General features: G+C 48.0%; 1 protein-coding gene across 2 annotated transcripts; it reads left to right on the top strand.

Annotated features, from left to right (window-relative positions):
* Window positions 1-1,109: 1,109 nt before the first annotated feature.
* PAIP2 (poly(A) binding protein interacting protein 2) lies at window positions 1,110-13,462 on the top strand. 2 transcript variants are annotated; one of them, XM_059825331.1, is made up of 4 exons: window positions 1,110-1,129; window positions 8,337-8,460; window positions 10,935-11,114; window positions 12,379-13,462. In XM_059825331.1, the coding sequence occupies exons 1-4, from the start codon at window positions 1,110-1,112 to the stop codon at window positions 12,442-12,444; spliced, it is 390 nt and encodes a 129-aa protein (XP_059681314.1). In that variant the 3' UTR covers window positions 12,445-13,462. The 2 variants fall into 2 exon arrangements, with proteins under 2 accessions (XP_059681314.1, XP_059681312.1); XM_059825329.1 differs by lacking the exon at window positions 1,110-1,129 and adding an exon at window positions 3,807-3,859 and having other exon boundaries at window positions 8,301-8,460.
* Window positions 13,463-15,963: the final 2,501 nt, after the last annotated feature.

The raw sequence follows: 15,963 nt of genomic DNA on the forward strand, positions 1-15,963 counted from the left end.
AATTTGTTATAGATGTTTGGCATGTTAACCAATGTGTCTACTGAACTCCTTACTCCTGTGTTCATGATACCACACTGAAACTCTAGCTCTCTTTTTAAAATTTGCATGTTTTAACACCTGTGATTTAGCAGCTTAGTGCATAACTTTTCTTTCTCTTTCCTAAAACCTCGTTCGTTTCCAAACAAATTAAAATATCACAGGTTAAAACAGTGGGAGGTATAGTCTGCTGACAGTTTTTATTTCTTGTGTTTTATGGTATTTTCATCAAAGCTGGAAGTTCAAGCCACATCACGTTCATGTGGATAAAAATTACTAGAGACAATTCTTTCAACCTGAGTCTCTTGGCCAACAGGGAGGTTTCAGTGCTAAGAAGGGTTTTCAAATGTAGGAGGCTGAACCTTGATGAAGTTAATTTACTTAAGCAAATACATCTAGCAGATACAAGATGGCGTGTTTTGTGGAGGTAAACTCTTGATAACTTGTCTTTCCAGTTGTAACTTTCTGCTCTTGCATCCTCGCAAAAAGGGGAGGTGTGCAATCCCTTTTGTGCAAGAATTAAGTATAACTTCAAACATCTACTGTGCTGGTAGCAGTTTCTCTGGGGACTCTCTGTACAGAGTGGTGAAATGCTAATAAGCAGCTAACAGCGCAGATTTTATTTAAATAGCATATCCAAATTATAAAATCTTATCATGCACTGACTCATTCTTCCACTTTTACAAAGATAAGTTACTGCTTTGTACATGGCACTCATTAGTATGCGAAATATTGTTTGTGTTTGTATGAAATCGATTAAATGTAATGCAGTGATTTAGTCTTAAATGTACTCTACAGCTTTCCTAAGCCCCTGAAAGCAAGTGCAAGCAACAGCAGCCCTGCAGTCGGTTCTATTTTGACTAAGTCACGAGCATGTACTTGGACCCCTGCTTGCTTATGACATTTGTCATTCATCTGTCTCCAAGAGAGTGCTGAGTTCATCAGCCAAGCAGAGGACCTGACTTCAAAGCAGTCATTCAGTGTTTGGCAGCCATCCCCTTCTCTCTAAAGATGGTAGATAAGAATTTATTTTGAAGGTCTCCACCTCCCCCAAGCATTTTAATCTTAACTGCATGTTAGATGGAAACTTAATGTATTGAAATACTACAGCTCTATTTTATTTTTGAAGTAGCCTTTCCTTAGTTATTACCTGCATCTTAAATAGCTGTGCCGTTCTGTGATCTTGCACCTAGTGTCCTCAGCCTGTTGTAACTGCTGGGGATTAAACTGTAGGAGGATGTTACATCATGTTTAGTATCTAAACATAAAGAATTCCCAGGCGTAAAGTAGTTGCAGCAGAGTCCAAATTCAGAGTCAAAAACCCCTAGCTCCCATCAGCATGTACTTTCAAAACCCTGATAAGCTGTGTGTAAGTCTTCACGCCTGTACATGTGCGACGTGATGCTTTTATACATCAGAAAATAAGTCAAACCTAATTTGCTTCTGCGAAATGTCTTCAGTTTACGTGCAAAGGGCAGGGGCGCAGAGTACATGCCTTACAGTAATTTCTGATGAAAAGAAGGCATCAGAGGAACTTCATCTTGAGGACAGATGCCAGGAACACACTTGGGTGGTAGATTGATATGTGGTCTTGCCACGGGCTGCTTACAGTTATTTCCAAAGAGTATCTGCACTGCTCTGTGACTTCAGTGCTGGCTTTCATACACGAATTTCAGCTCAGAAGAGTAACCCTAGAGGCTGTTGCTACTTTGCTGTGTGTGTAGTTCAGCAGAGGTGCAACAAGGCCGTGGGCTTGCTGAGTGCTGTGGGAAGTAAATAGAAAAAGAAGCCTCCATGATAGATGAGAAAGCCACGTATCATGCTGGATTTATTAAAATAGAGTTGGAAATTGTGGTGGAAATAAGAGTAGTTTTCATTTTTTTTTAAGGATGATCCTTGCAGGGGTATTTTAAGGTTGTACTTGGCTAGGAGGTAAGCATTTGGTGAGCGTATGACAGGCCATAGATAAAGCTCCTAGGCAGGCCCTGGAAACAAGTTAGTAATGGTGACCAATAAAATCAGTATAAACAGCTTGCTCAAGGGAGACTCAGTCCCCAGAAAACCTGCGAAAACCCAGACTTTCTGTGGAGTTGGTTATCCCTTACTAAAATGTAGGAGGAAGGAAGTAAAGGGCTGAGCAGAGAAATGTTAATGAAATTATCCTCGGATAGCCCCTCTCCCGCTTACAAGGCAGCCTACGCCAGTGTTTTGATAGCACAGGAGCTTTTCCACCCTAACAGGTGGTGTAACGCGAAGAGCTAAGCTGAGCGAGTTGGTCTGTACATCGCTAGCTCACTGTTCTCCAGCCTGAAAAAATCTGCTCGCTTTTGGCAACTCTTTAACCACGAATGGATTTCAGGGTTATCGAGGGTTACTTACTTCTGTGCAGCTTAGCCCTCAGTAACACACATGCTGTCGGGCTTTGCAGTTGCACATAGAAACGTTTTTCTGCCCTACGTTTCCCGGCTTGCTGCTGGGGCAGGTTTCCTTTTTGTGGTGGCTCGCTTACGCGTCCCTCCTCCTGCCGTCGGCGTCGGGTGGAGGAGATTTTGCGACGCTCTTGACTCCAGCTCAAGTCAGAGTGCGTTCATTAGTGGCTTGGATGGAACAAAGGGTCTTTAACGCTGTCAGTGTCTAGCGTCTTTGCTTTTTAAGAGGTTGGGAAGATCAGAGGACTGGAAAAACCTGTACCTAGGCAGAGTGTTTGAGAGGATGGGTAAACACAGCAAAGCACTGCGTGGCTCTGATCAGCACTAAAACCTTTCTGCACTAGTTTTAGCAGGTGGAGTCTGAAGGCGAGAGCGATTTCCCCCTTACCCTTACAGAGAAGGCGGGGGAGAGGGGAGAATCAAAGGAGAGTAAAAACTGCTTTTTCCCCCCGTTTTGTAAATAGGGTTGAATTCTTGACACTTAATATGGGTCTCAGAAAAGGGCATTCGTTATATCCTGGTGCCTTAAAAACGCATTATTCTAGTGCAGAAGCGTTTGTTTTGCGAACAGGCGTTCTTCAGAAAGTACTGCATTTCTTTCCCCCCTCTGAAGCTCAGGACTCGGTGGTTTCCCCAGGTCGGCTGGTGCCCCGGGAGGGAGGCTGAGAAAGGGTTCGGGCGTCCCGGAGGCACGGCGAGGCAGGTTTTCTCGTGTGGGAACGCTCCCCGAGGCCTTTTCCCTCCCCGCGCTGCCCGCTGGCGTGCCCGGAGGGGGCGAGGCTGTAGCGGCCCGGGGCTGCGCACAGGGTGCGGTGCCCTCCCCGCGCTAGTGCTGCTGCCCAGCGGGGCACTGGAAGGCCTGTTGGCCCTGGAAGCGGAGGGTGTTAGGGGACTCCCTCGCTGTTAGCGGGACTGGCCCCTCGGGCCTCCCCGGGCCTGCCCTGGCCGCCGCGCCCCCCGCCGCCTCCATCCCAGCCGGCGCCACAAGATGGAGGCTCCTCCTGCCCCGGCGGGACTACACTTCCCGGCGTGCCCCGCGCCGCCACGGCCGCGCGAAATGGCAGCCAGGCCGCCAGGCGGAACTACAACTCCCAGCATGCCGCGCGACCAGAGGGCCGGCGTGGCGGAAGAACTGCGCGTCCCGGCATGCAGCGCGCCGCCTCCCGCCAGGGCTGCCGGCCGGGCTCGCCGCGCGGCTTCCGGGGAGAAGGGGGCGGCGCCTATGAGGTCACGCAGGTAGCGGAAGTGATTTCACGTCCGGCGGGCTGCGGCGCTGGGAGGGGAGCGGGGCGGCGGGCGCGGAGAGGAGCCGGGAGCGAGCGGGGGACGAGGCGGCGGCGGCGGAGCAGCTCGGAGCCGGCGTGCGCACCCGCGGCTCTTCCCTCTGCGCGCAGGTGAGGCGGCGCGGGTGGGGGCGCTCAGCCCCGGGCCGCCGCTGCGGGAGGGGGGGGCCGGGGGGAGCCGCCCCCTCCCCTGAGGCGGCGCCGAGCGGCGGCCGCCCCCCCACCCCGCGGCGGCGGGGCCTGCGCGGCGGGGCCGCCCCGTGGCGCCGTCTTCATTGTCTCCAGCTCCATCCGGGTCCTGGGCGGGGGGGGGGGGGGGGGGGGCGCTCCGGCGGCGCGGGGCCTGACGGGACGGACCCCCCGCCGCGGGGGCGGCTCTTGTGGGCGAACAAAGCGGGGGGGGGGGGGGGGGGCGGCGGCAACGGCCCCGGCTCCCGGCAGCGCCATGGAGGCCGCGTCGGCCCGTTGGGCCCCGGAGGCCGCGGGTCTGGCGGGGTGCGGGGGCGCCGCGCCGGGAGCGGCCTCCGGGAGTGCGGGGCGGGGGGGGGGACCCCGGGAGCGGAGCCCCCGCGTTGGGGGTTTGCGGTTCCAGGGTGTTTATCGCGAAGGCGAACACGCAGCCGCCCCCCGGGAGGGGCAGAGCCCGCCCCGCCTCCCACCCCGAGATGGTATCGGCGGAGAGCGAACGGCGGAACCGACCTTACCCGCGCAGGTTCGCCCGGTTCCCGCTGAAACGAAGCGGCTCCGCGGGTATCGGCGCTCGCCGGTACCGAAAGCATCGGCACCGAGAAGGGCGTCTCGGGGAGCAAACCCGAGCGGTCTCGGTAACCGGCGTGCCAGCCCGGCCCCCGGCAGAGCCGCTCCTCTCTGCGAGGGCTCTGCTCTTCGCAGCCGCTCTTCTTGAGCCCGGGCTGGGGCGCTGGGCAAAGGAGTCGGCTGTTTCCAAGTAAACCCCATTGCGACGCTTTGAATTGTTTATCTCGCATAGCATTGGCATCCCTCGTGAATTTGATTAAGAAATCTATTTATTCTACAGAGTATAATCAGTTTACTTAATAATTGCTACTTGCTAATCTAATTAGATAAGAAGAAATGTGGCCGGTGCTCCTGACTCACAGGAGTGAATCGCTAGTTAATAAACAAATAACACCTTCTGCAGAAGTTCAAAGCACTCCCTGCTGCACTAAACCAGCTTTGCTTAAACGTCAGCATATGCTGAAATCCTAAAGCGCTGCTTCCTGTGCTGTGTTGCTTTTGGATGCTTGAAGCAAATATCTTAATTTCTTTCCTCTTTTTTTTTTTTTAAATCAAGGGTAAGAACCTGCGTTCTATGGAATGAGGCCTGTTGACCTTATCTTCCAAAGTAGGCAGTAGATAATCTTTCGTGATGGGGGTTTAAAGACAAAATCTTGAAGCACAAAGCTTTGAATTTTAATGATGGTCTGTCTAGGGCTCTTCATTGCTTTAAAGACAACAAAATTCAGAGAAACAGGTAAATTAATGGACCTTGATGTTCTGGAGTAACAAGTTCCACGCTTCATACAGATAACACTTTGACTCAATTGAAAGTCCTGTTGTTACAGGATTTTTAATTACTGACTTCATTCCTAAGATAAAAATCCTGGGGTTTTTTTCTGTCTTTCCTTATGCAGTTACACTGTTCTTCCTGCATCACCCCCACCCCATGCCAAAATCCGGGAATAATTTGGGGCTGGATCTCTAATCGTATCGCTCTGGCAGAGTTCTCCATATTTTCTATTCCTTAGCACTACTAATGTTCCATTTCCTGCTCTAGTGTAAGGAGCTTTGAGATCCTCTGCTTTCCACCTACTCCCAGATGGAAGATGTATTATTTTTATACACGACGGTAGTGTAGCCTGTCACTGTGGCTTGTTTTCTGCAGCAGCCGCCTTAGATTGTGACTTTTTGCAAGACTAAAGTGGCGTTTGGCCCTCCTCAGAATTGCCTGTAGCTCATGACTAAAAAGCCTGTATCTAACACCAGTGAAACGAGACTAATCTCGTCCTTGCAAATGAGCGCAGAAAGCCGACTGGTTTGTATCTTGAAACGGTGAAATGGAAAGCTCCCTGTACAGTTTATTTTATTACAAGTTGCAGAAAACCAGATTACAAGGAGTGCTGTGAGTAAGGGACTGGCCTGGGGCTTCCTAACTGTTGGTGCAGGGTAAGTGTTTGTTGACATGTTTTCCTGTGGGAAAACATTAGCGGACTTAGGGCTTCATCAGATAAACTTCAGATATTCAGGTTGAGCCTCGGATAATCATCCACATCGTCCTTGGGCAGTAATGGAAAAAGTTGTTTCAGTCCAAATATGAAACACTGCACTTCTCTTCCCTCCCTCCTAAAGCAAATAGCTTGTGTTCTACGGGAACGCTTAAGAAATTGGAAAACCAGCCCATGATTCAACAGATTAACCTTTCAAACTTTTACGCAAACAAGTAGGGTTGTGTTTTTTAAAATAATTTTTACCTTTATGGACTTGTCTAGTTGCAGTTGTACAGAAGTTGCCTGGAATTTGGCCTGAGTACCTTACACTGTTAATGCAGTTACTCACCTGTAGTGTAAATTGTTGGTGTGCAGAAAGCCCAGTGGAATATTAATATCAAGATTCACTCCACAAAAGAAAAGGTGAAAACGCTTGCCAGTAAAAAAAAAGAATAAAATAAATAGGCTTTTTAGTCTCTGAGGTCTTTAATTTCTTTTAGTCCATCCTGTTTGTTAGCTTGTGAACAGCTGAAGTTGCTTAAAGCAATTTCAAGCTTGAATTGGAGTGTTAAATGCAATGTCTTTTCCTGTTTTCTGTTAACTGCTGCCAGTAATCCTTTGCAAGTTTGTTTTGAAAGAACATCAAAAAGAACCTGTTTTCCCTTGCTAAAATACCCGGGTTCTGGTCTCGTTTGTTGTACTTCCTAGGGAGCTAAAGTGACTTCCGTACTTGGGTTTGCCTTTGATTTCAAAACCTTGAATAGAGCAAACCAGGCAAGTTCCTTTTTCCATGTGCTTTTCTTAATTGATCATTTGGATGTGGCAGGTTTTTGAGCTGGTATTATCAAGAATACTTTTTGAACCAAAACTTGCATTAATTCCATACATAATAGGACCAACTGAAATACAAAGAGAAGATATGAGCTGCTAGGTGATAAGCCCTTGTACTCTAATAACAGTGGAGGCTATATTTTGATACCCTCTTCTCCCAGTAAATCATTTTGTGATATGCAGACAATGAGCCAAAACGTTGATTTGAGAATAAAATAAAAATATTTTCACTCACTGCTGCGTCGTTTCATTGCAAATTTTTAGCGCTAGAAGAACATTGAAGTTTGATTTTTTTTTTTGAGCTCATTGCTCAAAAAAATGCTCACATGCTTTGTACACTGTTAAAAAAAAATTAACACTGCCAGTATTAGTATCTAAAAATACTCAGCTTTCCCAGCATTGATATCTGTACTTAAGCATGGTATAGGAAAAACAGCAGCATTGTCTCATTTACTTCACAACACAAATAAGATTTCCAATTAGAACCTGGGCCGTGAGCAGACTTGGGTCTCCGAACTCAGAGTTACAAGCTTCGCACAGGCTTACGAGCCTGACGGAAAGACTGCAATACCATTCTTACGACAAGGATTCAGACCAAATGTAGGTTTTGTCCCGCTTTTGGTTGAGGTTAGGTAGAACGAAACACGCTCGCCAATTGTACCTTCATTTCTTGCGTTCAGGACGTTGTGATATTACATATCATGGACACGCAGAAATGTTGCGTGCTCTCCAGGCGTGACGTAATCCATATTAATGAAGTGGGATGAGAGCCAAGCACGTCCTATCTTCCAGTGCCTTATGATGTCGTCTTTACCTGAAGCTTCTCAATCAGTGGGCTTTTGCTAACGAGGTAACTGTAAGAACTGTTGTGCCAACTTGACTCTCTGAGGAATCGGTGCATAATGGTTTCTGCCTCGCTCGCAAGGTTTCCCAGCGGTGAAACGGCCATGGAAGTTGGTTCATGTGATCACAAAGAACGTCCTGTAACTGAATCTAGGTAGGCTGAAAGTCACACTGAAGTTTCCCCTACCACAGGTATCCTTGGAAATTCCCCTGAAGTGTTGCCCACCGCCTCTGAAACAGTATGGACACTGGGCAGTTCATGTCCAGGGGAGTTTGTTAAAATGCAGGTGGGAGCTTTAAAAGTATTGTGGAAAACAAATTTTCCTTTTGTTTCTCGAACGTTGCCTTAAATATTTTCCTACTGTCAAGTACTCATGCTCTCTGGGTTTTTTCTGTCATTTTTCATATTGGTCTTTGTGCTTGGCATTTGCTGATTTGCTGAGGTTTAATTTGGGAAATCAATTTGTCACTCCAATCCGTAAACGGCGTTTCTGATACTCTTCTACTTGTTGCGATTAGCAAAACTCCTCTGCTACAGTCACGGTAAGGCTACTGGAGCCTTCAGGTGCAGCCTTCCCTTGGGCCAGGCTTATGCAGAAACAGGGTGATGAGCTAATGTTCACATCTGTAATTACTGCATTTCTTAATTGCAGACTTTGAATCAAAGGCGCAGCCATGAAAGATCCAAGTCGCAGCAGTACTAGCCCAAGCATCATCAGTGAAGATGTGATTATAAATGGTCACTCTCATGAAGATGACAATCCCTTTGCGGAGTACATGTGGATGGAGAATGAAGAGGAATTTAACAGGCAGGCAAGTCATTTCCCTCTAGAAATGTCTTGTGATGTGCTTTACCATTTTCTAGCTAAAGGGAGAGGTGCTGTGGCTTAGCAACTGGGGTATGAGACTGGGAGTCCTTTAGAGACGGGGGTTTTTTAGATAGACTTGCTAGAATAATCCTGGGGAACAGACAGATCTCAGTTTCTCCAGCAATAATTGCTTACCTTCTGTAATCTTGGTGGAAAATACAGAAGTGCAGTGTGTTCTAAAGCATCCGTTAATTCCCTACTTCTGTAGGAGGCAGGAAAAAAAAAAGTTGACAGACTTTATGTGGCACTTTGGAAGGGACGGGTCTTGCTAGGCTGCTGAGCTGCGGTGGTTTTACATGTGGAAACATGCCGGCTGTGGTAGTTCTGAACGGGATACGTCCAGGCGCATACCTGCCTCGTCAACAGGGCTGTTTTTCCTAAGGGAGTTGGTGGACATAGCTGTTGGGTGACAGTCCTGTTCCTTGCTTAATACTTAAGTGTCTTACAGCTGGCCTTCGCAATCAGGTTGGAAGGAAGCCTTAACTTCATCTTTCACCTTGCGTCTGGACACAGTTTTCTCCTGTGGAGGCTGGGAACAGCCCACCTCTTCCCACTGCCCCTTTTGTTAATCAAAACTTGTTCTTTGTACTCGGGTAGCTGCTTTCTCTGCACTCCAGCACAGCATGGCCATGCTGAAGGCTCAGAAGTCTGGGCTTCTGAAGTAGGGTATGTCTGCTGCTCTCTCTTTAGGGTGCCAGCAGGGCACAAAGCTAATCTGAAATTCAGGTTGTTCGCAAAATCTAAATTCTCTTGGGCGTACGCCAGGATGGTCTCGATGTTGTTTCCTGTTTGGTGGGTTTTTCCTCCTGGGGACTGAACTGTGGTTAGCATACGGGATGTGTAGTTCTTGGGGAAGGAGCTGAGAGTTGTGCTGTGAATAAACTGTTTTTCAGGTCTGTGCTCCGTTTTTGGAGAAGAGGAAAGATGGGATCATGAGGGGAGAACGGTCTTATTCAGGCAGGCAAACATCATGTGGCAGCCTGGTTGCCTGCCGCTGCAGGCACATCTCTCTGTAGGAACCTGAACGAGTTAAACTTGGGCTGGAAAATACAAACAGGCAGTATTAATTTCAAGACACTTGGGGATTTAAATGTTACTTAGTACTTCTGGAGCTGCCATTGGAGGCAGCTGTAGGTGTACAACCATGTAACAAAAAACCTGGAGCCAGGCAACCCCTGCTGTAATAGTAGCCTGTGGCTGCGTGCCCACGGCTGCCTTTTACCCGCACGCAGGACGGAGACAGTGCCTCACAAGAAGGATTGATTGGAGACCGCCCTCCTTGGTGCAGTGCTTTACTGGGGAAATCACTAAGTCGGTGTTCCGTGTGGGGTTTGAATTGTCTGGGCAGTGGCTTAGAGCATATGGTGATGAGTCCCTGTTCCCCAAAAGCTGTGCATCTTGAGCACCAAGTGAGCTGGTGAGTGTGTTTGCCCCAAGCACAGGGGACCTAGATTTTACATGAATCCGCAACTCTGGTGTTAACTTTTTTGATTTGGTATTTGTGGTATGTAACTGAATTTCCACTTTAGGACGGAGTATGTGTTTGATTTCAGAGTGAAGGATGGATAGGAAAACTTGTTCGAGCTTCCATTGAGTGAACTTTTAAATCTGTCCTGAATCATTTTTCCTCTCCCTTACGTCTGGCAAGTCATTCACACCAGCTTCTATTTCCCTACTTTCCACTCTTAAGTATTGCAATGCAGGACGTGGAAAATTTGTCAGGATGAATTCCCTCCAAAGCTTGTTTACTGAACAACCAAGCAAAACTTTCCTTTAATCTTTGCAATGTGTGTCAGTTCTGCATCGGTTGGTTTGTCCTGCTTATAGTACAGCAGGTCAGCATTCTTTACAACTGCTACGATCATGTGGAGTTCCTTAGGAGAACTACATCGGGTGAACGCGTAATCTACAGCTGAGGAGATGGTACCTGTTCCCCGTTCTGATTGACAGACAGCGGTTATTTTTTTTTTCCCAAGATTGACAGGCAGTGTTTTTTTTCCCAAGAGACTTTCAGGACACTTTCCTAGGGAGTGTGCCTGGCCTCATGTGTTGTCCCTGGTTCCCTTCCTCATACTTGCAGCGAATTCAGTCCAGACTAGTTGGTACAACTGAAATTTTCCCTTGGAACCAACATTTTCCTTCTCACTTGAGTTCATAACAAGCTGCAAACAAAACAGCTAGGGCTGGGGGGGTTCTCCTGCGGTTCCCTTTTAACTGCAGCCCGAGTTCCTGGGACAAAGCACTCTTCTACGTTAAAAAAAATCAAAGCTGCTTGCCTTCCCGCAGCACGAGTGAGGTGTTCTGCTAGCAGGCCTATCGCATAGCTAGGAAGAAGGTCAGCTAGGTGCACAAACCTTGGAATGAAGACACAAGCTCTCAATAAGTTTGTTGACGAAGCAGTTTCTTCTCATTGCATAGATCGAAGAGGAGTTGTGGGAAGAAGAATTTATTGAGCGCTGTTTCCAGGAGATGCTGGAAGAAGAGGAGGAGCATGAATGGTTTATTCCAGCCCGTGATCTCCCACAAACGATGGATCAAATCCAGGACCAGTTCAATGACCTTGTTATCAGTGACAGCTCATCACTGGAGGATCTGGTGGTAAATTCAATTTCTCACCCTATTTTTAAAGCTTGACATCTCTCTTTGTCCAAGGCTGATTTTTGTTGCTGATAATGGCAAGAGAAAATCCTTTACATGTAGGCCAGAGACTCTTAAACCATGGCTGGCTGTGGTGGAGGGGGAAAATGCGGAACGGGTGGGTTAGGGATGTTTCCTTCAGTGGTTTTCTTCACAACCACATAGTACCTTTCCTAGCCCATGCCATAAACTCAAGTGGTTTTGGGTCTGCGTAGTACGTTAGGAAAGAAAGGCAGTGAGCGCGGCATGCTGACCCTGTGAAGTGCCATTCGGTGACAGGACTGCAAAAGTTTAATTCTGCATCGGTCAACACTTACGTGTTGGTTGGTTACGAGCCGTGTTCTCAGGTCTGGTTTGGATCGTGCGAACCGTAGCAGATCTCTTTGTAGAAATCCTAAGTACGGGGAAAGCGGCTAAACTATGATTATTTCCCTGTTACTTGCTGTAGAACGTCTGTCCAGAGCGTAACTAAAAGGAAAGGGCAGTGTGTACATATTTTCTGTAACAAAATATGAAGTTACTGATACAGAGTACAAAGAACACATCGTCGTGTTGCATAACTGCTGTGAAATTCAGATGCAAACCCCTACATTTCCAAGCTTAAGCAGCTGCAGGCAGTAGTTTTGGACTCAATTAAGAACACAAAAGCCTAATCCTCCATTTCTTTATGATACAGAGCTCATTTTGGAGGTGCTGGCTGCCCACCTATAACTGCAGGACACTGTAGAGCAGCAGCTTGCCAAGTGGGAGGACAGGGTAGTTACAGAAATGTAAAAAATCAATACAGTGCTCATATACGTTAAATTCTCAGAAGTGGCTTAAGTTCCTGGAACAAGTCTCCTCTTGCTTAAATAAGCAAGATCCAAAAATGTTATGGCACGTTTTAACAGCTCAACTTCAGAAAAAGCTATTTCAGCATTAAGCAAAGTTGCTGTATTTGATGCGTGCCTGTGGTTTTCTTGTTTCGTATTCCCTGAGCCATCAGCTGACTGAAACGTCCAGGTGGTGCTAAGGAAGGATGGATAATTCAGGTGCTAGCACAGAGGAGAGGGCTTTTCTAGTGATTATAGAGACTTTTGGTACATGCAAAACCCATGTAATATGCCTGACTGTTAGTCTAAATCTTAAAACTGTTCCTAACGCTGTCCGCTTCGGATTGTATTCAGCTTGAAAATGGAAGATGAAAACAGTGATTGAACTAGACTTCTGTTTTTCCCTTCCTCAGGTCAAGAGTAACCTGAATCCAAACGCAAAGGAGTTTGTTCCTGGGGTGAAGTACTTAAATATTTGAGTAGACTGGGCCCTCTCTTGGTGGATGTAGCACAATTTCCACACTGTGAAGCCAGTATTAGAAGATTTAATTGTAAAAGCTCTCTCTTCTTGTCACTGTGTTACACTTATGCATTGCCAAAGTTTTGTTAGTCTTGCATGCTCAATAAAAGTGCTGAGACTGTTATTAAGTAAATCTGTCAAAAGTTTAATGGAAACCTAATTGGGCCCTGGCTCTCTGCAAAGGAGGCAGTGAGGTAAGAAGCACCAGTCAAGTTGAGACAAAGTACCACGTTTATAAAACCTTCTGCAGACTCTGTCTTTTTAAATAGGACTTGGAATTTGCTACGATGGTCTGTTTTTAACTAAAGATGTGTTAACTGGTGCTAGTTTGCACCTGATAATGCCTTAACTTAAAAATGATAGCAAGGAGATCTGATTGTTATGCAAATTAGCTAACTTTCCTTTGAAATATCAGTATTGTTACTAATGTTAATTTTTCCCCTTAAAAACTTCATGCTCCTTTGAAGCAGCATGAGCTTTAACAGAAGTTTTACAGACCTGTACAGAGTCGTAGATCTCAGCTACTGAACTAACATCCAGGCGATTGGAAGGAAGAAATTCCCTGTACTTGGCAGTATGTTATCATGTTAGAAACGTTTCACTTCCTGATTATGTTAAAGGAGATGTGAGTTTCATCACAGTTTCTTCCAAGAACCCAGATACATAGCACTGCCTATGTAACTTTTAGCGTACAACTTTATTCTAGCTGGATTTAACCAAGAAAACGCTAGCATTAGTGATTTGAGTGGTGCTTTTCCCTTGCTTTGTTTAATCATCACTACACAATAGTCTACAGCACAACAACTTTTTTTTTTTTCTTTTAATAAAGCTAGAACAGTTTTGGCTTCTTAAACTTCATATTTGGGTAGGTTAAGCTGCCATACGTGTTCAGTGTGAATAGTGTTTAAGTTGAAAATATTGTAAAAAAATTATATTTTTTCAAAAATATTTAAAAAAATAAATAATAGTAGAACTGATGTGGTGGCTGTCTCATGAATATGCATCTCGCATGGAAACTCATTTGGCAACGTGCAGAGGAAAGGGATGACATTATGGATACAGTGCCTGTAAGGCTGTTTGTAACACGATAGCCCAAAATACTCACCTGAGGTTGGGCTCAGACTGCTCTTTTCTTTCTTTCCTCCCATTTTATGCGCTTGCCTGGGCAGATTTTCCTTCGTTCTCACCACTGCTGATCCCAGTTGAGCTCCACTGCCGCTGGCAGCGCAGGCAGTCCTTGTTAACAGCTGACGGCACTATATAAAGCCTGGCACGCGCGCGCTGTCGGAGGCTTCGGCACGGTGGCTGCTGGAGCTGGGTGCTCTCGGTCCCGTAAACCCCAGAGAGCCGCAGGAGGGTGCGGGTGAGTTGCGTGTGGCTGCAGGCCTCCAGCAGTCCTCGGATACGAGTCTGACCCACTCTTGCTTCATAACTTTGCCCAGCCTCGCTGTTAATACCACCTTTTTTTTTTTTTTAAGCTCCAGTTAAACAAAATGGAAACACTTCAGAAATAATGCAGTACTGCGGAACGGGACGAGTGAGACGAAGCGTTTAGGCAGGTGTGAGCCTGCAGCGTAACCACATCGCTGCGTTGGTCTTGCTCCAGGTGGAGGAACCCCTCTTGGAGGAATTCAGTCAGACCAACTCATTTTGCTGGTACTCTGCAAAATGCTAATGGCAATTATCCCGGGCTCCTTAATGAGCGTTAGTTACCTTTCCGCCTTCCTAACCTGCTGAGATCTTCCTGGAAGCAGCAAAACTACTCTGGCGTTTCCACTGACTTGCAAACAGTTTAAACTCGAGCACCTAAAGACAGAAAGTCAGGAAATAACGCGCTACCGTGCCCCGGCTTATTTTTAGCTGGAGCGGGAGTTTCACCAGAGAACCACTGCGTGGCTGGCAGCAGTTGCTTGTCGGTGAGCTTCCTCCCGGGTTTTCAGCCCGGGTGCGATTAGCTCGGGGTAGTTGGCAACTGAGCGCTGCTGCTAGGAGCCAGCTTGTTGTGGAGCAGCCAGCCTTGCCAGCGTTTGGTTTCTTTGCTTTGTTTTTTTCCCCTGCCGTATCCCAGCCAACTCTATAACAAGAAGAGGTCAACTTCCCCCTGGTCACTGCTAGGATGGAGCTGCCGTCCTCCATCGCCGCCCCTACCCCGCTGCCTTTGGGCTTTGTGACCACAGCAGAGTTGACAGCACACTGGTGTTCCGCCTGTTGCTGAACAGCGCTTGCGCAGCGTCGGGGCTTTCTCCTCTTGCTCCGGCCCCAGCGAGTAGGCTGGGGGTGGGCAAGAAGCTGGGAGAGGGGGGACAGCTGACCGAAAGGGTGTTGCACACTGTGTCACGTCACACTTGACAATAAAACTGGGACGGTAGAAGAGTTGGGGTTCTGATGCTGCTCAGAGCCTGACTGGGCATCGCTGTGCTTGTGGGAGGTGGCGAGTGATTGCATTTGCATCACTTGGGGGTTTTTGGAGGTTATTTTTTTCCCCTCTTCACTTACTAAACTCTTTTTGTCTCGATCCATGGGTTTTCTCACTTCTGCTCTTCCTGCTCGGGCTGGGGAGCGAGTGTGTGGCCGTGCCACCACGCTAGTGCGGACAGACCGTGACAGCATCGTGCAACGCTGGCTTCAACTTCAGCATTTTGGTTCTAAACTCGAGCCCAGAAATGGGCTTGACTGTCAGCAACGAGGCCACCGGCTGCCTTCTGTGCCTGCCGCTGGAAACCAACTGGCTGCCCGAGGCAGCGCTTCACCGGAGCGGCCGGGATGGAGCTGGCTGTCCGCTGCTCCCTGAAGCAGGATGGGTTTGCCAAGGGCTTCTGCTGAACCACCTCTCCTGCCGCACTGGGGTTTGGGCAGAAGCCCACCGAGCACGCGGGAGCTAGGGCTGGACAACATCTCACATGTCTCCGTCTTGGGCAGCCCGGGAGGGAGTACGGAAAGCTGCTGGAGCCTTCGCAATGCAGAAGGGACGAGGGAGCGGTGCAGCATGCAGCAAAGACACCGGTAGGGCAAGTGGGCTTCACTTTTTTAATTTTTTTTAATGAATGATCTTAAAATAGGCATCGTAACGCTGGTCTGGATACTGTACCCCGCACAGAGCCTGCTGCAGCTGCCAGGTAGCCCTGCCGAAGCCGAGAGCACAGCATGAAAATTCGTGGCCCCGGGTGGGAGTTTGTGGCTCCGGGGGCTCTGGATGGCTCCGATGGTGGCTAACGAGCTCCAGCAAATACCGAACATGTCTCAGCCAGCTGAAGCTTGAGGTGGAGCAATGACACGAGGGGTAGTGGTCCCTCCCCAGGCAGGTACCCTGGGAGCTGGGATGTCCCCGAAAGGCACCTTTTGAGTTTCCCTAGCCCTGTGTTTGAGACGAGCACCAGAAGCCTTGCCTTTGGACTTGGCGGGTGCTAACGAACTCCGACAGCACCCGCGGGAGCTCGGCTCAGCTTCTCCGGCACCGGGGCTCGAGCCCTCCCCTCGC

Source organism: Gavia stellata, chromosome 16 (genome assembly GCF_030936135.1).
Source record: "Gavia stellata isolate bGavSte3 chromosome 16, bGavSte3.hap2, whole genome shotgun sequence".
NCBI classification, from domain to species: Eukaryota; Metazoa; Chordata; class Aves; order Gaviiformes; family Gaviidae; genus Gavia; species Gavia stellata.